This window comes from Podarcis filfolensis, assembly GCF_964270895.1.
Source record: "Podarcis filfolensis genome assembly, chromosome: 6".
Taxonomy (NCBI): domain Eukaryota; kingdom Metazoa; phylum Chordata; class Lepidosauria; order Squamata; family Lacertidae; genus Podarcis; species Podarcis filfolensis.
The window spans coordinates 79,511,650-79,536,408 of NC_139609.1; the positions used below are offsets into that span (position 1 = coordinate 79,511,650).

At 40.4% G+C, this 24,759-nt stretch overlaps 1 protein-coding gene across 3 annotated transcripts in view; it reads left to right on the top strand.

Annotated features, from left to right (window-relative positions):
* Positions 1 to 982: 982 nt before the first annotated feature.
* Positions 983 to 24,759, top strand: part of ARFGEF2 (ARF guanine nucleotide exchange factor 2) — a 51,565-nt gene continuing 27,788 nt past the window's right edge. For 2 of the 3 annotated variants that reach the window (XR_014549154.1, XM_083618309.1), the window contains exons 1-14: positions 983 to 1,391; positions 8,571 to 8,601; positions 10,919 to 11,042; positions 11,458 to 11,604; positions 13,867 to 14,046; positions 15,060 to 15,279; positions 18,007 to 18,078; positions 18,391 to 18,554; positions 19,606 to 19,736; positions 20,685 to 20,919; positions 21,180 to 21,279; positions 22,268 to 22,407; positions 23,019 to 23,127; positions 23,997 to 24,198. Coding sequence is in view for 2 of the 3 variants with exons in the window: in XM_083618309.1 (XP_083474435.1) it covers positions 1,253 to 1,391; positions 8,571 to 8,601; positions 10,919 to 11,042; positions 11,458 to 11,604; positions 13,867 to 14,046; positions 15,060 to 15,279; positions 18,007 to 18,078; positions 18,391 to 18,554; positions 19,606 to 19,736; positions 20,685 to 20,919; positions 21,180 to 21,279; positions 22,268 to 22,407; positions 23,019 to 23,127; positions 23,997 to 24,198 (1,994 nt within the window). In the remaining variant the exon portion in view is untranslated. The remainder of the gene's footprint in view (positions 1,392 to 8,570; positions 8,602 to 10,918; positions 11,043 to 11,457; positions 11,605 to 13,866; positions 14,047 to 15,059; positions 15,280 to 18,006; positions 18,079 to 18,390; positions 18,555 to 19,605; positions 19,737 to 20,684; positions 20,920 to 21,179; positions 21,280 to 22,267; positions 22,408 to 23,018; positions 23,128 to 23,996; positions 24,199 to 24,759) is intronic. The other variant, XM_083618310.1, reaches the window with a different exon arrangement.

A 24,759-nucleotide genomic window follows, 5' to 3' on the forward strand; every position in this document is an offset into this window, starting at 1 on the left:
CAGCAAAATTTTATAAACCTCTTAGCACAGCAGTAGCAAAACTGGTGACCTCCAGATGTTTTTAGAACAAATCCAGCCAGAATGGCCAATGGTTATGGATGATGGGAGCATGGATGATTATGGCTAACCGCTGCTCTCTCATCTTCTCCCGGCATTATTTAAATTTTTGTTTATTAAAAAGGTGCGCATTGAGCTTTCCTTGTGAGATATAATGTATCTCCTTGTGATATATAATGTATAATTTCATAGCTCTGTATCTCTCTGGTTCAGAATCCAAACCCACATCTTCCTCTTTTTCCTAAACCTCTGCCTGGTGTTTCATGCCACTAAAAAGGTAAAGGTAAAGAACCCCTGACAGTTAAGTCCAGTCGCGAACGACTCTGGGGTTGCGGCGCTCATCTCGCTTTACTGGCTGAGGGCGCCGGCGTTTGTCCGCAGTTTTTCCGGGTCATGTGGCGAAACCAGAGCAGCGCACGAAAACGCTGTTTACCTTCCCGCCGGAGCGGTACCTATTTATCTACTTGAAACTTTGAGGTGCTTTCAAAGTGCTAGGTTGGCAGGAGCAGGGACCGAGCAACGGGAGCTCACCCCTTTGCGGGGATTCGAACTGTCGACCTTCCAATTGGCAAGTCTTAGGCACTGTGGTTTAACCCACAGCGCCACCCGCGTCCCTTTAGTCCTCAGCAAAGCCTTTCTGGGAACTTTTGATGCCATTTTAAATATTTCTTCCTTTATTGCGTTTTATTAATTTAATCGCTTTTTCGGAATCCTGGAAATCTTGTAACTGAATGTAACCCATACGGAAATGTTTTAAACAAACGAACATTTCAAAACACGTCCAAGGTGTTTATTTTATAAGCCTCCACCCTGTAATCTCGCGAGCTGAGAGTTAAAAGGCAACGCGAAGTGCGACACATCATCGGCTGGAATCCCTGGCCCCGCCCATCGCACCTCCCATCACCACCTCGAAGTTAAGACCCGCCCTCTCGCGTCACCGCCTCTGACAGGGCAGCGAGAGCCGTTCCACAAGGTGGCCGTGAGAGAGAAGTGGGGGGGGGGCCTAGGTCACGTGACGGTTCCAATATGGCGGCGCCGTGCCGCTGTCCATCACCACCACCGCCAGCGTTACCTCTGAGGGAGCCGCGTCTCTTCCGGATCGTGGAGCCCAGCTGCGGCCGAGCCCCGTGAGCGCCGCTTCCCGCCCCGCTTGGGATAGACGGCGACCGGAGAGCCTTCAAGCCTCGCGGCGGCCATGCAACCCCCGACCCGCGAGGAAGACACCCGCACCAAGAGCATGTTCGTCTCCCGGGCCCTGGAGAAGATCCTCTCCGAGAAGGAGGCGAAGCGGCCCCCTCACGGGCAGCTGCGGAGGGCCTGCCAAGTGGCGCTCGGTGAGTGCAGAGGCCCCCGCAGGAGCCCGGCTACGAAGCTCGGGGCCCTCCTCTCACAGAGGCGCAGCTCCAGGCAGCCCTGTCAAAAGCACCGGGCGGCGGAGCCCAGGGCCGCTGGCGCTCCCAGCCCTGCCGCCTCGCCCGGAGCTTCGCTATCCTCCTGCGTAAATTCCGCCCAGCGCATAATGTCGCCGAGGGGGAAACTGCCGAAGGTCGCCGAGAGGGCTGCTTCGGAGTGTTTATATCCGACCGTCTCCCAGGCGGTTTAAAGCCCCGCGTCTTCTGCCCACATGGACATGAGGCCGGGGGGGACGACGACGACACCTGCCAGATATCTCTGAAACACAAATGCGAACCCCTCTTCTCGGATATAAAAGTTGGGTTCTTTCTCCACTCCCCCCCCCCCCGTCAAATGAGCTGTCTTCTCTAAAATGTTTTGCCACGTGCATTTGGGAGCCTACCAGCTTCTCTCAAGCTTGAACCCTTGATCTTATTACATGCTTGTTAGTTCCAGTGAGTCCAGCGGGGTTGGCTCCCATTGAGCCTGCCCTCTGTGATTACCCAGCTGTGTGAAAAGCAGTCAGGTTCCTCTGATTGCAGCCTAGGATCTGGGTTAAAAATTCTATTCTTTGCTTCCTCTTAGTGTGTGTGGGGGGGTGTTCCCTGAATGAAGTGTGATCTGGGATCTTTCCCTGAATGAAGTGTGATCTGGGATCTAGGCTCTCTGTGTTTCTTCATCTCCCCTCCCTTTAGGCTGTGACGGGGATCCAATGCCTATGGGACACTCCTGTCAGATCTCCTGGGGACTCCTATCTGTCTTCCCTAGCTGATAACTTTCTCTTTTTAAAGCCTCTCTAGATTTTTTACATGATGAAAGAAATTAGAAAAAGTATTTCTGGGAAGTGTCTAATGAATGACTTTGTACACACATGAGTGTAGTTGGTGACAGGGCTTGGCATCAGGTATGCTCGGTAGATTAATTTGCCACGTTGGATACTGCCCTGCTTGTGAACAGGTGACCACGCTCCAGATCTTCTAACAGGAAGTGTCATAATAAATTTTGTGGTCAGGTTTGGTTGTCAAGGGAAAGAGGGAGGTTCCTTTCATTCAGGAAGAGAGAACAAGGTTCACTTTCCTTATCTGATTGTAACATGCAGTACTAATTGCTGTAGATTTGCAAGACTTTTTACTTATCAGATGGGCAGATTGTGTGCATGTGAAACACTTTTCTATAATATTTTCTTGAATTGTTTATAATTGGTAAATAATGAAATTAGTTGTGAGACTTAAGTACAAAATAGATCAATACTGCCTTACTGAATAGTTTTTACAGGATGAATGAAATTAGATAAATGTTTCTTAGATGTATCTAATGAATGTGACCTTTCTTTAAAAGAAAAGTTAAGAAACATCAACTTGCATTACAAGCAGAGACAGTTTCATTTTGGCTCTATACTTTTTTCTGTGCCAATAAGTCCAAATAGTGGGGGAAACAGTTTGACAGCTGCCTTCTCTGTTAGTGTCTTAACTGCATGTTCTATGCAAATAGGACATTGGGACTTGTGTCTATTTTTTCTTGGCAAAAATTTAGATGTTTTTAAGTAGGTTGAGATGGGATTGAGACTATAATCCTATAACCCTTACCTGGGAGTAAGTCCCACTGAATTTGATGAGACTTATTTCTTGAGTAGACATAGGAATGTTCTTTGGCATATCAGTGTCTGAATTTAAGTGGCCCATTTGTAAAATAGACATTATTTTGTTCTAATGTTATAAGGATCAAGAAGTGTATTACAAAGCATTTTGTATGCTCAGTCCACCAGTGATGAAGTACTTAACACTTCAGCCCTATGGAGATCTACTTAGAAATAATTATTTTCGGTTTAGGGACTGACAACAAGGCAAGCAGATGTGAGATTGCAGCCTTCACTCTTATAGTACAACGTGAATTCTAACAATACCACATGAAATATTTTTCACAGCTCCCAGCTTTCAAAGCATAAAATGAATCTGATATTCAGCCAAAAACAAAAGCATAATCTGAAAAATATATGGTATAATATACAACATAATTCCTGTGTTCATTGCATTCATGCAACAGTTCAACTCATGTATAAATGTTAAGTATAATACTTTGTTTTGTTCTTTATATGTCTGGTGGTGGGAAGGGTTTCCATACTGTATAAGAGGTATCCAGATTATCATAAGGAGAAAAATGGAAAGGGGGAATGAAGATGATAATGGCAGGAATGCATGTACCACAGCACTGCATTCTTCTGTTGTTTACTATAGCCTCCTCAATGTTCCTTGTACATTTTTAATTGAAAGCCTCTGCTATACAGAGCTTATGTTCATTGTGATGATATATAGGCTGGGATACACCAGACAGGAACGTTATATACAAACTAACTGACAGAACCCTCTATTGACCTGATAGTAGAGTTTAGTCTAAGGGGGGTGGAAATGAGACCTGACCTGAAAATGGGTATGTAAGCCCAGGCAGATCTCACTGTGGGTAAGAGGCAGAACAAAATAAGGCATAAAATCACCATAGTGAAGGTCTAACATTTAACATATTGGCAAAATACATATCATAATAGGCAAGAAAGTAGCTGGGGCACAATTTAGTAGAACATTCTAAGATAGTGACAAGAGGCTTAAACTCTGTTTAGTGCAGAAGGGAGAAATATGTGGATTATAAAAGTTTAAGGGTATAAGAGTGAATACAAATTCTGCATTGGGGTGTGGGCAAAAGATAGGTCTTTATCTACTGGTAGATTTGTGCACATTTTGCAGTAGCTTGGCAAGTGTTTCCAAGCTCTAATTGTTTAAAAATAGCAGCAACAGAATGACTTTTGCCACCTAAATTAAGATGAAATGAAGAAAGCTAACCAGGTGTGGATTTTCGTGCTAAAGTACTGTGGAGTCAGTTCCATTCTGTTACTGAAAACAATTTTTTTGGGCTCAGAATGCTCAGAGCATCATGTTCTTTAATTCTAACTCTGTGCTTATTGCACAAGCTTCTAGGTTGGTTCTAGTAAAAAAACAAAGTGGATCCAACAAGACTGTCTGTCTACTCCCGTTCGACCTGATCAGCTGGTTTGTCTGACCTGAAGCATACATGTATTTGCCAGGAAATTAATAAGAAAACATCTGAAGGGTTATTTGCGTGGTTGTGATACAGCAGTCCATTTTTATTTTTATTTTTTTACACTGAGGAGGTGACTAGATATGGACAGGTGCCACTTTGATAGGTGTTTGTTTCAGGTTTATTGAATACATACAAAATTTAATTTATAGTGATTTAGAATTAAGTCAAAAGTAGAAGTATTTTGTACAGCCTGAAAGCCAGCAAGGTCTTGGTAGAAAGCTACTGGGAGGGACAGAAAACTGACCACTGAATCATTTTAAATTAATATAAGTTTAAAGAGACTCTAATTTCTAGCCTATTATATAAAGAAAGGGAGCATAACAACTTTATATGTTAATAACCTCTGCTCATTACATTGAAGAATAGTATGCTAATTGTCCGGAATAGGTAGCAGGGCAAGACTCATTTCCAGTAAATAATTATTACCAACATTTAAAAAGTCAATCATAAAAGTTTCCCACATCAGCTGCACTGTACACTTTAAATCAATAATAAATCAACCTACAGCATAATTTTGTACTGCTTAATATATAAATGATATACAAAAACTGAAGCAACAATATACAACTTAAACAAAATATTGCAAAAGCACACAGTTACATATTTCAACATATTTTCCCTAAATATTTGTTTTTACTTACTGGAACCTTTACAGGATCTAAAATGTCTTTTAAAATGTACCAAAAAATGCTAGATAGTTCACAGCACTGAATGGCATTTTCATATAACTTATAGCTTTCAGTCATAGCCTCTTTAAACTTTTTATTTTATTATCTTAAAGGATATAGCAACTAAGGATTACCACTGAAATTGTTATAGGTTTTTCAAATAACAGATTGTGCTATTAACTCCTTACTTGGCTTTGGGTGTTCCTTGAAAATAATTGCTCTTTACAATTTGTTTCGACGGCATATGCTGTATTTAAAATTGTTTACCCCAATTGCTGCCACGTAATGTTATCCTGTACTATGGGTATGGCAGATCACTCCTGGCTAAGGAATTCGTTGTAGCTGAGATTGCAGTTTTCTTATATACAGTTCCGCAGATTCAGGGAAAGGAGATTTTAGGGAGTTTTGCTTAAGTTTGTTGTTGCAGTAACTTTTTCCTTCTTTGCAGTTCATAATTCTTTCCTCATGAAATACTTTTCTGTGTATTCATTTTACTTACACTGGTACCTCTGGTTAAGTACTTAATTCGTTCCAGAGGTCCATTCTTAACCTGAAACTGTTCTTAACCTGAAGCACCACTTTAGCTAATGGGGCCTCCCGCTGCCACCACACGATTTCTGTTCTCATCCTGAAGCAAAGTTCTTAACTTGAGGTACTATTTCTGGGTTAGCGGAGTCTGTAATCTGAAGCGTATGTAACCCGAGGTACCACTGTACACTGTAGAAGCTCCACAGTTTCCCAGTAGCAACTGGAATTGAATCGGGCAGGAAGGGATAAAAGTGCTTGTTCCAAAGTAAATCCTGATTTAGAACTATTGGACCCGGGGCCACAAAAAAAGTTTGTGTCTTATTTTTAAAATTTGTCAGTTGCCTCACATATCTTTATTTCATAAGGAACAGGAGGTTTTGCTCTCATTAAGAAGCAGTCATTATGTAGAACCTCTAATTTTGCCAATTAACAGTTGCTACTGGGTATAATAATTATTTCTGCAAAGGACTGCTTGTTGTGGCCTGTAACCAAACCCAGTAAATTTACAAGTGTTTGACAATGTATAATTAGCTTCCTGTCCCTTCCCCTGTAACGGGGCTGAGGAATATCAGACCTAGGGGCTATTCAGCCCTTCAAGTCATATCCCTCACTAGTTCTGGTCTACACTCTGCCTGAGTGCTTTTGCTGGGCTGGATTGTGCCCTTGAGTGATGCTAATGCCCCTTGCTTCCCTCTATGGAGGATGCAGAGATGCAGGTCAGTGTGTAGAAACTGCTGACTTTTGCATGTCTGGAATACCCTCCTGTACAGTCTCGTCTGCTCCTCCACCCACTCTTGACTCTGCCCACCAGTAGCAGGTATTCCCCAGGAAGTTGTCAAGGAGGCCTCAGTCTGAAAAACATTCCCAACTGCTTCCTATAGATCTCCACAGTTTTTCACAAATCTTCCTTTTTGTCTCCCGTTCTTTCCTTGCAAATATCACATGGTATTTAATAAAACGTCTGCATATAGAAGTGGGCTCTAGCAATCTCTTCTTCATAGCCAAGTTGTATGTCTAAAAGGCGGTTGTTTCTGATAACACTTAATTTTGAACATCTAATGGTACCCTGAGAAGTGGGCATTGAGCAGAATAGAAAACAGGTGGAAGAAAAATGAATTTTCTTTCTTCCCCTTCTTTTGTCGTAGGATTTCCTTCATTGGGGCATTTGACAAATTGGGGCATGTGTATGGGGTTTTGATCAGGAAAAAGGAGGGAAATAATTAAATCACGCCCAGCTGTTCCAAACAAATTGACCTCCCCACAAATTAAAGTTTGGAGAGCAGTCTGACCTGCCAAACTGGCCTGTCTGTTAGAGGAGGGATTTTGATATAATTTATAACATTTTTCTTGTGGGAGTAGAAGCCAGCAGGAGAAGACAAGGTGTTTGTAGTTTCTTGCCTGCATTAATATTAACTACCTTGCACAGCTGGATGGAGTGTGAGTGTGTTTGAATAAAACTGTTGAAGCCTGGAGGAAACCAACATTTAGTAAAGGGAATCTTGTGCAATGCTTTCCCCATTATGGAAGATACGTTTTTCCCAAGCTGCTGATATCTCAGGTTTCTTAGCTTCAGTTCTGACTTAAATGTTACTGTGTTATCTCTTGCAAAGTACTGTAGTTTGCTCAGAGATTTCTTACTGGACTTTCAATGTACGGTAGTCTTCCCCTGCCCCTCATCAAAATTATATTTTATTGATTTGTTAGCAAAAAAAAGGTGCAAGCTTAACAAAAAGAAAGAAAACAAAGTCCATTTTTGTAAAGCATTGCAACCTGGAAGGACAAAAGTACAAAGATACAACACAGCTCCAAAGGGATAATAAAGTACTAATGCATACGATTCCCTTTGCAGAACAATAAAGATATGTAAAAATAGAAGTATTCTCCACCTGTGACTTTTGTGATTATTGGGTATAAAGGGTCTATAAAGTCTTGGGTGAACCAAACATTTAAATATACTGGTCAGCAATCATGTGCCTCCTCTGTACCTACAATTAATCACCCAGAGTTCAGTTCTGGACGATGACAATTAGCACTACTATATCATTTTTGAGGTGAACAGCAGCAGAAAAATTCAGTAAAAGTTGATGTACTACTTGTTTAAGAAAACTTTTTGCAAATAAAGTTGAAATTCCCCACAATTAAATAGTTTTTGGGTTGTGTTATCTGCATGTCTGGAACAGTATTTAAATTACAACATTAATTGGAAAGGAAAATTATTTTGGGCAGACTTGGGCACTGAATCTCAACAGTATTTGCTAAGCTTTTGTTTAAGTGACACAAGTGGTTTATAAAAAATAAAATGTATTTGGAGCAGATACTATTCTAATCAATATTTTGTTTCAAGAGGAAAATACAAAACATTTAGTTTTTTAACTCACTGTTTCTGCAGTAACTGTCATTAGTTTTGCCATAAGGAATATGGCAGTGTGGCAGGATAAGTGCTAGTAAACATGGCTCTCTCCACATATTTTGGACAACTCCCATCATGCCTGAGCATTGGGCCATGCTGGCTATAACATGCTGATGGTTGTTATAGTCTGCAACATCTGGAGACCACCACTGGCTATCTGCATTGGCAAAGTTAATGAGAGAAGTAAATTCAGATATCTGTTTAGTATAAATAGTACTTTGTTATTGATTCTCAAAAGTGCATCTGGCAAAATTTGTCTATTATACATGACATTAAAATGTGTTTTGAGATAGATTGGTAATACATATATCATTGGTGATATCATCCACTTTTTTACCAAGTTATTGGCTTTTGTCTTATATTGGCATCTGTGTATAGTATAAGTCTGCAACATAAACCATTTGTTCTGTTTTTCTCCCCAGATGAAATAAAAGCAGAATTAGAAAAGCAAAGGTGAGTAAGTGCTGGTGACCACACGTATAATATAAAAACACCTAATATGCAGGTGTATGTATAATTTATCTGGCTGCTTCAGGTAACACTCTTTAAGGTAACGCATCACAGCAACACAACGAATGTCCCTCTAGCAGTAGAACATTTTCTTTTGGATGAACATGTTTCAGGCTCGCTTCTAGGCAGGAGTTGAGTGGCATGGACAAAAAAAAAAGTGGCTTTGGATGTGGTAAGACCTTCTGAAGCTGCCCTCAGTACAGTTATTTGCAACTGTGTCTCTAGGAAAAAAATGGGGAATTTGGAAGAAAATGAACAAGTTTAGGTAATCCCTGTGGCTATGAGTGGCCTAAGTAGAATTAATTGTATTTCAGTTGCAAGTAACGACTTCCCAAAGATATTGTTTTACCACTTCCTTTCTTCTCAACTGGATTTTTCTTTCATTGCTTATGACATGGCAGTTCTCTGCTAACAGAACCTCCACTTCCTCTCTTTAGATCTCTTTTGCATATGTTCCATAATGTATGCGTGTAATTGGCTTGGTCAGAGATACCAATCTGCATGATTAATGAAACCCAGCTCTAATCTGTTGGTGTTCAGCTGTCTCTCTGATGTTATCGGATTAGAAAATTGCTGTAGTTCTGTTTTCTGGATCTCTGTTTCTTCAGTGGCATGCTGTGCCTGGTGCAAACACAAGTTCATTATACTTTTGGAAGAATCCTAATGATTTTCTTCTATTGTGTTAGTTTTCCAAGCCACTGTTGATCATTTTCCACACTGGATTTCTGTTGTGATGTAGGCTGGGGTGGGGGCTTCTGTTTGTCTTACCCCAACACAATCTGGAAATTCAATGTTGAGTCATGTACCTATCGCCAAAGAAAGAAGTTACAGTGGTACCTTGTTTTAAGAACAGCCCTGTTTAAGAATGATTCCGTTTATGAACTACGCAAAACTGGAAAAAGTGTCCCGGTTTGAGAACTTTACCTTGGTCTAAGAATGAAATCTGAACAGTGGAAGGGCACTGGTGGTGGGAGGCCTCATTAGGGAAAGCGTGCCTCGGTTTAAGAACCGTTTCGGTTTAAGAACAGACTTCCGGAACAGATTAAGTTTGTAAACTGAGGTACCACTGTACTGTTTTGGAGGTAGCTTGACATGACTTTCATCATCTTTTATTCTGCAGAAAAACATTAATAAGCATTTTCACTATATTTTTCTAGGTAGATACATGTGCTAACCATTCCCTCCTTATGTTTCAAAAGAAGCTTAGACACTGCATGCTATGTGGGAATATTCCAGTGCTTCATAAACATACTGTGAGAAGTAGCTATTAGCAAGATTTGATGGTTGGCCTTGCAGTAGCAGGACCATTGACATTTTCTGCCTCCTGAAACTTAATAATCTTGAACCCAATGGTTAAAAATGCTTAAATATAAAGATATCTTAACTTTTTATATACATTTTTTTAAAAAAATACTATACAAAAACATACATACAGATATGTCATTCCTATGTAACATATGTCCTATTACGGATTAAATTTCATTCCTTATAAGCTATATTTGTTCTTGGTGCTGTAAAAGCATTAAATTATTGAATTTTTTAATTTTGCTCCATATAGATCATAAAAGGAGACCATATTCTTTCAAATTGTTCTTGTTTTTATCTCCATTCCTTCATTTTAACTTTTAAGCCAAAAGGGAATGAATCCATGAGAAAACGATTCATGCTCAGAAATTTCCACACTGATATATTTAAAAAGTACAGTACTTAATTTTATTAGCTACTACTTCTTGACACATCCATTCATGCAGTGCAATTGGATGTTGTTTTTCCAATTCTTTAGGCTGTGATCTTGAAGTACATGCATGCAAGAATGACTTCCTCAATAGTCTTTCATCAACCGAAAAATAAAGTGGTTTTGTACTTGAGGGAGGAGTTAAACCAAGTTGCTGTTAAGAGTGAGACTATAGGGAGAGTGTGTCTGCATATATATAATTGTGTGCTGATTTTTGACAAGCATGGACATTGGAGACTGTGGTCCTAGGTTTCAATACTTTACGTGCTTGCTGACAAACTTGCTGCCAGTTAGGTATGGTGGATATTAGCCCTTGCCATCTTGTTGTAAGAGGTGTGCAGCAAGGGTTGGAAATAGTTATATATGTTTGGAGATAGGACCTGCATTGCTTTCCATGCCTTAGAAAGGAATGTATCAATGGCTTTTATGTTGTGTTTTCTATGTGGATAGGAAATTAATATGAAAGCCATTGCTCAGTTCATAACACTGAGTGATTTTGTTGTTGTTTTCAATTTTTCCAACTAGCCAAGGCAATGAAACCACTCCAAAAGCAAACTTCATTGAAGCCGATAAATATTTCCTCCCATTTGAGTTGGCCTGCCAGTCGAAGTCCCCACGGATTGTCAGCACTTCATTGGACTGCTTGCAGGTATCCTTTTAAAATTAAGTATTTATCAACCTTGGCTGTGTTTATTTTGACAGTGTCCTCTAAATTTTATGTTGAAGCAGATGCATGTATGTATATATTGTTAGACTGCAGACAGAACTGAGAAGCTACTTTATTTTGTCTTCCTTTCCCTGCCTCCAAAGTTCTTTAAAACATCTGTTACAGGTTTTATTAGTAATTGTTCCACGCTCACCCCTCCCTCAGCTTTGACATATTTTAAGACATTCCTTACACTTACACACACACACACACACACACACACACACACACACACACACACCATCAGCCTCTTTGGAACCTGCTAATGAAGCTGTCCTGCATTTTGAATCCTCTAAATGACATGGAAAGTGTTTCATGTGTGAAAGTGATTATAATACAATTCTCTCTCTCGCTGTAGAAACTTATTGCATATGGACATATCACTGGCAATGCTCCAGACAGTGGAGCTCCTGGAAAACGCCTGATTGACCGCATTGTTGAAACCATCTGCAATTGCTTTCAGGGTCCTCAGACTGACGAGGGAGTTCAGTTACAAATTATAAAGGTATTTTATTTTGATTTATATTTTAGAAAGGCTGTTTGCTAATAAGACTTTTGCTTAGTCTATGCTTTCTAAATGGAGGAGGCTCTTCCTTTTATCTTCCAGTTAGAGAATCCCCAAATCTAATTTTAAAAGGCTGTACAATTTACCCCTTCCTGCACCATACTATGAAAATTAAATTAACTACCTCTTGGTAAATATGAACTCATATCTTATTTAAGTAGCCATTTCTTCCTAGACCACAGAGCTCTGTTAATGGATTTGAAATGTTTTTCTGCCATATGCTGCCCAATTTCTCCCTCTCCTTCACCCAACTTAGCTTTCTGCAAATTGCATGTTGTGTACTAGCTAAAGATTATTTTCTGAAGCTCCAGTACCTTATTTCTCATTTAAGATCTAATTTTCTTAATAACTCGTGGCTATTGACTGACAGGGCTTAGCTTGTAAGTAAATCTGTATTGCATTTGATTGTAGTAGCAGCAGCAGCAGCAGCAGCAAATATTCATTCATTCATTCATTGTACCCCTCCCATCTGACTGGGTTGACTCAACCACTATGGGTGGCTTCCAACAAAATATAATGAAACACAACAAAACATCAAAGCTTCCCAAAACAGGATTGCCTTCAGATGTCTATGAAAAGTTATTTGATTGTTTATCTCTTTGACATCTGATGGGAGGGCGTCCCACAGGGTGGGCACAACTACTGAGAAGGCCCTCTGTGTGGTTCCCTGTAACTTCACATCTTGCAGTGAGGGAACCACCAGAAGGTCCTTGGAACTGGGCTTCAGTGTCCAGGCTGAATGATGGGAGTACTGGTGCTCCTTCAGGTATATAGGGCCTACAGCATAGGATACAGCATTAACATTTTGCAAACATTCTTTTTGCTGATTGTAGCAATGTAACAGGTCTCTCCAAAACTTATTGACAATAAGTTTTTACTGTAAAAAGTTTTTACAGTTTACAGTTTTTAGTGTAAAAAGTCAGTTGATTTCAAATACCTCTGTCTTTTAAATTGCCAGGATGATGGACTGCAGTAAAATTTAGTTTTAAACACTTAACACATGAGGCCTGAAATAGATATAACATGCAGTTGTATGCCTTTTTATGTGTGAGGAAAACACCTGGGAGCGCTAAGAGGAAAAATGGCTAGAGCAGGAGCAAACAACTCCCCCTCCCGTTCTATCACATTCATTATTCTGCAGCTGCTTTTGATTTAAAAGAGAGAAACTCCTCATGAATGAGACATACACATGACTGTGTGTCACATGTTCTGGCATCTTGGATATTCCTTGGGCTCGTGAGTAAACTTCCAGATTCTGTAACAACTATTAGCAAAGAGATGCTTACAGCACAAGGATTTGCATGTCTATACAGTCACTTTTGAATGCAATGAGAATTACTCCCAGGTAAATCATGGAATTGTAGAGTTGGAAGGGATCTCACGCATCATCTAGTCCAACCCCCTGCAATGCAGGAATCTCAGCTAAAGCATCCATGACAGATGGCCATCCAGCCTCTGCTTTAAAACCTCCAAACTCTCTTCCTAACCTCCCAAGGGAGTCTGTTCCACTGTCGAACACCTCTTACTTTCATAAGGTTCTTCCTGATGTTTAGTCAGATGTGTAAGGTGCCATCTTAGAATGCAGGGGAAAGCAGGTTTTAGGAGTTGTGTAGAGGAGATATTCTCAGACAATAAAAGCAAAACAGTGGGGTTCAGTTTTGAACAACAAATATGGAAGTTGATCTACATGTCGGTAGTGTGTTTTGAAATCCACTTGGGGGCTTAAAGAAGCAGAACATCTGAAGAGGAAAATGTGAAGGTTGTGTCTTCTGCTTGTAAGCATCATGAGCTCCAAAGCAAAGTAACAGTATGTCATCTTTGACAAAAATACAGCCTAAAATAGGTTTTGAGTAGAAACTTGTGCTATCCCTAGCAAGAGGTCACGCCTGTCGATAGTGTCCCCCTCTCCTGACCCTCATACTTTTAGAAAGGAGGATGTGGGGTTCATTTGCTGCCAAAAACATTGTGAATGTTTCCCTTAATCTTTGGTCAAAGACTGCTTCTTCTCAGTAGTGCTATAAATTGCCAGTACTGCTACTGTAATGCTTTTTATTAATTTTAAGTTATGGGACTATGGGAAGGCAAGAGCCATGCTGACCTTATGACTGATTGTTCGTTGTTCAGAGCACTATATTTAAATAAGTTTTGTTCCCATTTGCTTAGATGTCTTTATTGTGGTGTATGTTGTGTTTCCCCCTCCAGGCTCTTCTCACCGCTGTCACGTCCCCGTATATCGAAATTCACGAAGGAACAATCCTTCAGACTGTTAGAACTTGTTACAACATTTATCTAGCCAGTAAAAATCTCATTAATCAAACAACTGCCAAGGCTACTCTCACTCAGATGCTGAATGTCATTTTCACCCGGATGGAAAACCAAGCTGTATGTAGTAAATGTTTATCAATCTGACTTTTATGTACATCATTTAATTGTTATATTACTGCTCCTTCTCCTCTGAGCTATTGTCATCTGATTCCTATTTGTAAGCATGTTGCAGGCTTACAAGCTCCCTCTTCCCCACTTGCATGCCAATTATCTCCTCTCTTTTCTGGTTTGTCTTAACCATAGTTCACTATGACGTCTCAATCAGGCAGACCATAGTTAGCATCAACCAGGAATTCCTGCTAAACCATGGTTTGCAAAACTCACTTCAAGCCATGATTTCACATCCATAATTTGGAGGCGATTCCTAATTTGTGCTAACCATACTAGACCTTGTTCAGACATCAAAGGAAATAGCAAATCAGAAAGAAGAGGAAGGACTCTTTCTCAGTTTTGATGTTGCATATTAGTCCTCCAAGCTGTGATTTAGAGTAGGGATGGAGAACCTGTGGTCCTCAAATGTCATTGGACTCCCAACAGCCCAGCCAGTATGGCCAGTGGTCAGGAATGGTGTAGTCCAACGGTATTTGGAGAACTACTCTTTTCCCATCCTTGGCTTAGAGAATAAGGACTCTGCTGTGTTGTGAGTTCTCAGGTGATCTTTTATCATGAACATTGTATGTGCCCAACTACTTCTTTGTTGTACTGTGGTTCCGCCATGCTGTGATTCCTCTCCAAATATGAGGAACTTTGCAAGCAAAGACAACTGTCCTTCTTGTTTCAGAGGTTGAATTTAAATTATATAAATTGCTTAAAATCTGTTTTCATTAAATAGTTATAGTCTGTACCATGTAGACTTAAATTTTCTGTATGATGGAACTCCAAAGTCATTTTGGGAAATAACCCTTACTGTCTTACATAAATGTTAAAACTGATGGCCTCTGTATTGAGCTGATGCAATAGGAAGGTGTATGGTTTTTGAAGCATGCTGCATTATTTGGTTCTTCCCCCTATTGACTATTACTTTGTTACATGCCTGATGAATACAGTATGTTTCTATCTTGGTTGTTTAGATACAAGAGGGAAGAGACCTGGAAAAATCAAATCAACAAAAACCCCAGTCTCCAATGATTCATAGTGCTTCAGGGTCTCCCAAATTTGGCCGATTGAAATACAGCCAGCATGGAAGCAGACCCTCAACTCCTGTCAAAACAGACTTGACTAATGGTGAGCCTGAAAGAAAAGAAAATGGAGACCAGAAACCAGAGGACAGCTTGACACCTTCTGTATTCGGTAAGAAAACTTCCTGTATTGGGGCTGACTTAAGTTATCAGCCATAGTTTTATGAAGTCGTGCCCAAGTTTGTTATGTGCCAGTTTCAGCACAAAGATCCTGGTTTAGCTTAAGCTGGAGCGTTGTGTTACATCTAGGGAACTCTGGCATAATATTAGGTAATGGATCAGGAAAATAAGTCAGGATCTGGCACTGAGCCTGGGTTCTCTGGTTCAGATGTAGCAGAGAGCTCCAGCTTAATGCAAGGCAGGGCTTTTCTGTTGAATCTGGGATGGGATGGGAGGATAGGGGAGCTATGGTTTGGCAGCATTCAAACAATCTTCCAAGGCTTTACAAAGTAAAGTGATATGTCTACAAGGATAATGCTGATTTACACTTCCTCTTAAGATACTCTCATATACCTGAGAGCTGTTACAGCAGGGATGGGGAAGGTATGGGTCCTTCAGATGTTGTTGGATCCTAACATTTGTATTCTCTTACCATCGACCATTTGGGCTAGTGCTGATGGGATCATGAGTCCCACACTGTTTTATGCTATTCCCTTTTAAAATGTTTATTCAGTCACTTGCCTGTATCACTTGTGCAGGTGGCGCTGTGGTCTAAACCACTGAGCCTAGGGCTTGCCGAACAGAAGGTCGGCAGTTGGAATCCCCGCGACAGGGTGAGCTCCCGTTGCTCGGTCCCTGCTCCTGCCAACCTAGCAGTTCGAAAGCATGTCAAAGTGCAAGTAGATAAATAGGTACCGCTCCAGCAGGAAGGTAAATGGTGTTTCCGTGTGCTGCTCTGGTTCGCCAGAAGTGGCTTAGTTATGCTGGCCACATGACCCGGAAGCTGTCTGCGGACAAATGCCGGCTCCCTCGGCCAGTAAAGCAAGATGAGCGCCACAACCCCAGAGTCGTCTATGACTGGACCTAACGGTCAGGGGTCCCTTTACCTTTACACTTGCCAAAAAATGACTCAAATTTCCTCTGATCCCAAACTGTAGTACTTGTTGCTTCATCAAAGCAGCAGGCTGGCTATTTCTCAAAGCCTTGCAGCTCCAAGCAGTGTAATTTATCTGTAGATATCTCTTTCAAATTACAGCTTTTTGTGCCAAATGTTAGTCTAATGGAATTGGGCATCATTAAAAAGTATGTTGGATAGGTGAATGGTTGACAAAAAACCAGGCAAGGCATTTTTTAGAAAAATGAATCAATCACAATAAACAAATGCTAGATTTTCCAGCTTATTGGATGCCGTGATTTGTCAAGATAGCTAAAAGCATTCATTTGTGTAGCTATAGGGCAGGTGTGGCTCACTTGTGGCCATCCAGATGCTGAACTTCAAGTACTGTTCCTAAATAGGACTCTGTTTGTTGAAGACTAATCTACAGATTGCAGCATCAGAAAAAAGAGAGAGAATAAATTTTAATTATGAGACCAAGCTAATTGTGTTAAGATAAAAACAATATTTTCACATATCGGTAATATTAATCCTGATAATCTCCCTATTAAAATGTAAAATCTTCTATTTTGATTCTTATTTCTTGTTGGCTGAAGTATAATAAGTAGTTTGTCACCTGCTAATAGATCTCACTTCCTAGCTCAATATCTTGAATGTTATCTCTTTTTTTAGTGGATTCTAATTGCCAACATTTATTTTTAAAAGCGTATATAGCAGAAAGTATTGTATTTGGCATCAAATATAAGTTCTTTCAGATATCATCCATTTGACAGATATTCTAGGAAATGATTGACATATTGGCCCAATTTAATAGTAATTGACTGCACCAAAACAGTTATTTTTTTTCTAGGATGACTGAAGTAAGTACTCGGAATCCCAAATATTCATTCCCATGTGTCTTTCAGTGGGAAGTAAAAATTCTACAGTGGTGGGACTTGTTTAATAGCCATTGTAGCCCTATTTTACTGATACAAACACAGTTTTAGCCTTTGAAACTGACACCAGGTGAGTCCTTGGTGTTCTACAAAGTATTCTCTGACATAGCAATTTTACCTTACTGTGCTACTTGATTCTTCAGCCGTGTGAACAGCTTGATCAAAATGGTTTTTCAGGTGACTTCCATAATAGCTAAGAACCACTGGAGCTTAGCCATCCTTAAAAGAGGAGCACAGAGCAGAATCAAATTGCCCCTAAGATTTAGCTCAAAATATAACATGCTTATCTAGTGAGCAGACTTCCTGCTATGTAGAGGCTCTGTTAAGGCCTGGCTCAGGTCTCAGTTTGGCCCATGAGGCAGTTTTCTCCACAGCCACCTGATGTCCTGTGCCCAGGTAAAGATGCATTTTCAAGTAATATTTGGAAGCCTTAAAATGCTTTTGATAGTTCCTTGGCAAGTCAGACTTGCTGTCAGTGCCGATCAATTAATTAGTGGTGACAACAGACCTGCTGGAATCGGCTGCTGTGTAGAGTTCCCCATTGGAAACTCTATAATTCTGTCCATACATTCCCATAGCAAGCTTGCTGTAGATGTCAAACAGCTTTAGGGCTTCTGTGTGAAATAAGTCTAAATATCTCTAATCAGCTTTTCCTAACCAGGGCTTTGTGCTGTGTGTGTGTGTGTACACGCACGCACGCACGCACACACACACACACACACACACACATATACATACACATAATATAAACCTAATCTCTGATCTTATGTAAATTGCTGAAACCATCTTTTAAAAGAGAAGGCTAAATTGCAACATTTTTCAAATGACTTATTGATATATGTTTTATCAGAAGAAGAAACTGATGAAGGCAAAGAAATTGTTAAAGGAATCTTGGAGGATGTGGTGACATCTGCAGTTAGAGGTAAAATTTCTTTGGAGAAGTCTCTGTCTTTCTTCATCCCTTTCCTAAGAGATTGACTCATTCTTAAAACCTTTCCTTCAAGACTACAAATCCTGAGAAAAGTATATTAGAGTTCTGTGCAGGAGTAGCGTTAGTGACTTGCCACCGATAGGATTCTATATCTACTAATCTCCCATATATAAGATAGGATAAGTACTATCTAATCATTTAGCAGTACTTTCCCCCCTTTCTTTTAGCTGGTGTGAATGAGATTATATATCGAGGATGCTGTTTATAAAAAAAATACTGCATTCCCCCCACCCCCTCCTGCAGCTTCTTTAGAAGAAAACATGAAAAAGCCGTCTCTTCCTGAATCGGTTAGGATTTTATCTGACTTGGCAAGTGCGGTTCCTGCCTCTCCTGGTGGTATTAATGAAAACACACAAGCAAATGGAATTCCTGATGATAGACAGTCTGTCTCCTCCACGGATAATCTGGTAGGAGATTTAAGTGTACAGTAAACGTAATGCAAAGCTCCTAACATTCTGAGAGTAATTGGTAGGAGATCAGTTGGACCACAGGATACTCACACACCAAAATGCGTGAAAGGACATATCCCCACTACTTTAATAGATTCTTCATAGAAATGTGATTTGGGTACATACTACATATCATTAAGTATAGTATGAAGCTTAATATAATATGAAGCTTATATGACAATCCTTATTCAGTCTTGTTCTTGAAAGCAAAGCCTTACTTACTTTAACAGGGCTGTAAAATAAAAAGCTGCTTGAGACAATGTAGGACCTTTAGTCAGTCTGCCTCAGTTTTATGTGCAGTGACAAACAGCAACTTTCCAGGCCTATGTGGAGAAGCCAGGGATTGAACATACGACCTTCTGCATGCAGATCATGTGTTCTACTGAGCTGTAGCCCTTCTGTAGTGGAATGGTTAAGGCTTAATTGTTTTCTACGTGCAATTTATTTTGCAGCGGTCTGTTGTGCTTAATGTAACCAAATCTGACATTATATGCAGTTTTCCTTCTATTCAAACAACTGCATTTGAATGTAATGCTAGACCTTGGTTGAATATTATGAGACTGAGCCTGCGTGAGCCATGGACTTATGCACCTCTTTCCTCTTTTGGCATGGCAATACGATCAGAAGAATCTGCTTCTTCTTTTTAGAATAGTTAGTTAATAGTTGGGGGGGGGAACAGCTTCCTAAACTGTGGTTTGAAGGTGGCTGTGTTTCAAGAAAACATAATTAATATTTATCAGTGTTTGCCTGAGTCCAGACATAATAAGCTGTGCTTAATTTGAAGTGCATGCCTCAGAACTCAAGACTTGCAGCCATGCCAGAGGGGAGTGCACAAGCCCAAGGTTTACACAGGCTTGATCCCATAATCATGGTGCAGCATTACATCTGAGCAAGACTTTTATTTCCTTTTTAAAACTGATCTCAACAAAACATAAGTGTAATTCAAATGCTACTTGTTCATATATGTTTGTGGCTGAATCCAAACTAATTCTTTTGTTTCTTTATCTAGGAAACTGATGTACCTGGACCTCAGGCAGCTGCCAGATTCTCCCATATCCTTCAGAAGGATGCCTTCCTTGTGTTTCGGTCATTGTGCAAGCTTTCGATGAAACCGCTTGGTGATGGGCCTCCAGATCCCAAGTAAAAATGAAAATATTACATTTATTGATTTGTACACTATCCAGAATGAGACCTGAAGTAACACAGTTAAAAATGCATTCATAATTTAATTAGCTATCAAGCGGCATGTATTGTTGCTTTGGTGTAAAGTATATTGTAGCCTTACTTATCTTGGGTGTAAACCTTCCTCATTTATGAAACTGCTAAGTCATATTTTTCTAAAGTGATCCATGATTGCTGGACCACGTCTGAATTCTGAGACATGCCCAAAGGAACAGCTGCATGCCTTGACTTCAGAGAGACACAAAACATATTATTCTCTCCTCTGCAGCAGAGGGAGACTAACTGTGTGTATAGGTTCACTACTTGATTTGTACGTTTGCTGTCAAGTAAGATTTGTGTGTGAGAGAGAAAGTGAAATGTAAGCTGTAGAGATGCCAGAAGGCTCAGGGCTGTGTTATGATTCCGGCTGACAGAAATTGCTGTATTTCTTGTGCTGGGAAATGGATGAAGGTTCAAAGGGATTCAGCATCTGTAAAGGGCATGATAAAGTTTGATGCCTTCAATGGAATTAAGTGACCCTCAAGCATTGTTAGCATGCAGTGCTGTCCGGGGTGTGAGTGTGTGTCTTATTACAAAGGAAAGGAAAGGTTAAAGGTTAGCTTCTTTGTTAAGTGTGGTGAAATCATCTAAAAACTACTCTCTCGTGAACATTGAAAGACAATCAAATGTTTCAGTACATCAGACATGCTCTATAGTCAGTGTTGCATCCTCCACACACATACACCCAGCCCAATTCTATGCACTGCCACTACCATCACTCTTGATGCTATGTTGGTTAGGTCTGACTGGAATTGGAGTCCGTGTGATCTGGAGGACATCATGTAGGACAACCTTTACTCTTATAACATACAAAGAGCTTATAACAAGATATTGTTTTGACTCTGTTCTTCTGCTTACTGTTTTTAGATCCCATGAACTACGCTCTAAAATAGTGTCTCTCCAGCTGTTGCTTTCGGTTTTGCAAAATGCTGGTCCGGTCTTCAGGACACATGAAATGTTTATAAATGCAATCAAGCAATACCTTTGTGTAGCATTATCTAAAAATGGAGTATCTTCCGTTCCTGACGTCTTTGAGCTCTCCCTTGCCATTTTCCTCACCCTTCTCTCAAACTTTAAGACCCATTTGAAAATGCAGATTGAGGTAAGAAGGTTTTGTTTTATTCTCTTGCTTCAAATGCTTGATACTCTTCTTAAGTTCAGTTCAATAGTAATATGAAACTGCCTCTGCATATGGATCATGAATCAACCCTGTATGTTCTGTATTTGAATGTGTGTGTGTGTGTGTGTGTGTGTGTGTGTGTGTGTGTGCTGTGTGTGTGTGTTCAGAACTTTTAACGATATCCTTGAATGTATGCCTGGGGTACAGACCTTGCACCTACTTTTCCTAATTGTATTCAACAGGTGTTTTTCAAAGAGATCTTCCTGAACATTTTAGAAACCTCTTCTAGTTCCTTTGAGCACAAATGGATGGTAATTCAGACCTTGACTAGAATTTCTGCAGGTAATTTTATAACATCATCAAGAAATTTTCCTTTTCTGCCTGTTTAGAATATCAAGAATGAATAGAAGAAGTATAGGCATACTGTATAGAAGTGATAACAAAATAAATATATCAAAGTGCCATGAGGCAACACACCCACAAACACCATACACACTAAAAATATTAGTCTGGGCACTTTTTTGTTGGAATTGTTGGAATGTGACCCCCAGAGTGTGTACCTCAAGTATTTCCCAAACGTAGTTGCTAAGACAGGAGAAACGAGAGGGAATGAGAAGTACAGTAGCGCTGTGAAAATGTCAGGCGTAGCAGGAGGGAATAAAAGCAGCTAATGTAGGTGTCTTTCACTGTGCTAAGGGTTTTGCAGTATTTATCCCCGTAACTAGTGGGAAGTCTGCTAAAGACTGGTGGTGATTGGTTCAAGGTAATCAATCCACTGTGCTTTCTGGCTATGCAGGGACTCTCTCATGTCCAGTTTAGCCAAAGGGCAGACACTGGAGACGTTTGGAATATAGAGGCAAAGAAGTGGTGGAAAAAGGGGTCTTCAAGGGGTTTGGATGCCAACTGAGTATTTCCTGCCTTCCAGCAGTGGCTGGTGGGGTGGGGTGGAGCTTCCTGACTCCAAAATTGCTTGTTACCTGGATGTGGCAGGCATGGGGCATTGCTGTGACAAGGTCAGAGTTGCACAGATGCACCATCGGAGCAAGCCTGGCTCTCCCACCAGTGCATATGCACAGCCCTAGTCTTGCTTTTTGCTACTAGTGCAGACCTTTTTTGATGTGGGGGAAATAGTTCAGAAAATGTAACCCAGCTCTGGTATAATAATGCAAACAATGGCTTGTATTATCCCTTCCTCACCCTTTTCCCCAGTACGTTTCATAGGTATTAAATGGGGGGGGGGGGGTTGTATCCTGTCACAATAGTCTGTTGTCTGCATACATTGTTCCCAGACAACTCAATTTTCATAATCTTTTTTTTTTGTTTGTTTTAGATGCTCAGTGTGTGGTGGACATATATGTGAACTATGACTGTGATTTGAATGCTGCTAATATTTTTGAACGGCTAGTAAATGACTTATCTAAAATTGCCCAGGGAAGGAGTGGACATGAGTTAGGCATGACACCGCTGCAGGTAAGACTCATTCGTGCAATTCCCACTGTGTTCAGTTAAGTATATTGGCAGCCTTGTATTAGTATCTTGTATGTATTCCATCCACTTGTCTATTTGCTAGCAAAGAGTTTAGGAGTGCACTTAGTTTCATGACAATCGAACATGGAGCCAAACTTGAGCAGAAGTGTAAAGCAATGCCCTTGAAGATAACTCAGAAACTGCTCCAAAATGCAGCAGCCAGATTACTGGTTGGGTTTCCATTTAGAGCTCGCATAACCTCAGTTTTAAAAAAGCTTGCATCAGTTATTGCAAACTTCCTCAAACTCGGCCCTCCAGATGTTTTTGGCCTACAACTCCCATGATCCCTAGCTAGCAGGGCCAGTGGTCAGGGATGATGGGAATTGTAGTCTCAAAACATCTGGAGGGCCGAGTTTGAGGAAGCCTGAGTTATCGGTTGGTTCCCAAACCAAATTCCAAGTATTTGCAGTAGCATTTAAAGGCAAAAACAACTTAGGCCCCAAATAGCTGAAAGGCCATGGCTTTTTTGTTTTTTGTTTTTAATATTCTGAGGTTCCAAAGATCTCGACCTGTTTACATTGTAATTGTTCTTTCTCCACATATTTTGTGCACAGGAACTAAGCCTACGGAAGAAAGGTCTTGAATGTTTGGTCTCTATATTAAAGTGCATGGTAGAATGGAGCAAAGACCTATATGTGAACCCCAACCATCAGGCCAGCGTTGGTGAGAAATCAAACCTTCTCTGTATCCAAAACCTTACTTAAAATAGCTGGAAGCCGGAGAGAAATGATTTGTGGCTTTGTACATGTTACCTAAAGCTGGCTTCTTATTTTAGGCCTTGTATTATCATAGAATTAGAATTTTCTGGTGCATGTTTTGTGACTTTTTAATATCGGGGGATTGCCAGTGAATAATTAATAATCAAGCATCCCATTCCCACCAGCTGCTTATTGGAAGCCCTCAAGCAGGCCCTGAACGCAATAGCACCCTCCCCACTTGCTTTCGTGGATTATCAAGATGAAAGAACCCTTTGTGATTCGGCAACTGTGGCTCTTTATCTAGATCAGAGGTGGGAAGCTGACCTGCCCCCTGTGGGCCATTTTTGACAGATGGGCATGACAATCCATGTCAATCATACAACATCAGGTAGTACGAATCTCAGCCCGTGGCAACTGGTAGAGGTCTGTATCTGATCCTAGTGCCGTGGGGCTACTGTGTTTTATCTCCAATCTTTGCACTGTGGTGCCTAGGATTGAGATCACTTATCTCCAGTCTTGGCACTTAATGCTTGGATTGGAGATCACAGGTGTCCATGCATGATGTCATATGATGTCAGCTGACTGACAGGTGGGCATGGTTTGCCCAGAATGGTCTCTGGGTCAGATTCAGAGTACCTCAATACACTCTGCAGGAAGACAATTTCTGGACTGGTGGGAAACTTGGAAGATAGTGGCTGGGTGTGTTGGCTGACCTCTTGAGCTGTGTCTAAGACCACAAGGCTGGTGTGAGTGTCCGTCTGTTTGGAGAGCCCACATGCTTTTACTTACGCATTATTTGGGAATATGTCTTTACGTCCCTTTTCTTACATGCAGGTCCAGACAAGCCTTCAGAACATGAAATGGGGGAAGTCAAATGTTTAGATATTGGGGGAAGAAGAAGTAGTGCAAGCTCCTTAGATTCAACAGTCTCCTCTGGAGTTGGAAGTGTTGGCACCCAGACTGCTGTCCCTGATGATCCTGAACAATTTGAGGTGATCAAGCAACAAAAAGAGATAATTGAGCACGGGATTGAACTGTGAGTTGAACCTATTGCTAAAGTAGCTTTAAAATGGCTTTTCTAATTATACTTTTAAACTTTTTACTGCTTTATTTGCTGTGCATATTAACAGTGAAAAGAAAAGTAAGCTGGTACCAAGCAATCAACAAGAATTGAACTTCAGATTGGTGCCAAATAATTTATTGCATTGAGTGTTTGGCGTTTGTATTCATTCAGTAAATTTCCCATTTTTCAGAATATGTAAGAGTGCAAAAGTGAATTTTAATCTGTTTTAGCATTTTAACTTCTTGTATCTTTTAATGTACTGTAATTTTTCCCCAGATTTTATGAATTTATATTTGAAAAAACTCTAGAGCGGCTTACAAAATAAAGCAGTGCATACATTTTAGGAAATATATAAATGTTCAACAAAGATTGTTAAACATTTCTGTTTAGTTGATTTAACACTTCTGTGCCCACTGAGCCAATTCCATCCAACTGAGCATAAGTAACTCCTTCCCATTTGTTTTGTCCATTCTTACAACTTGTAAAACTCCCTTTAAAAGGAACACCTGCTTTCTGTTTTTTGTGGCTACATTA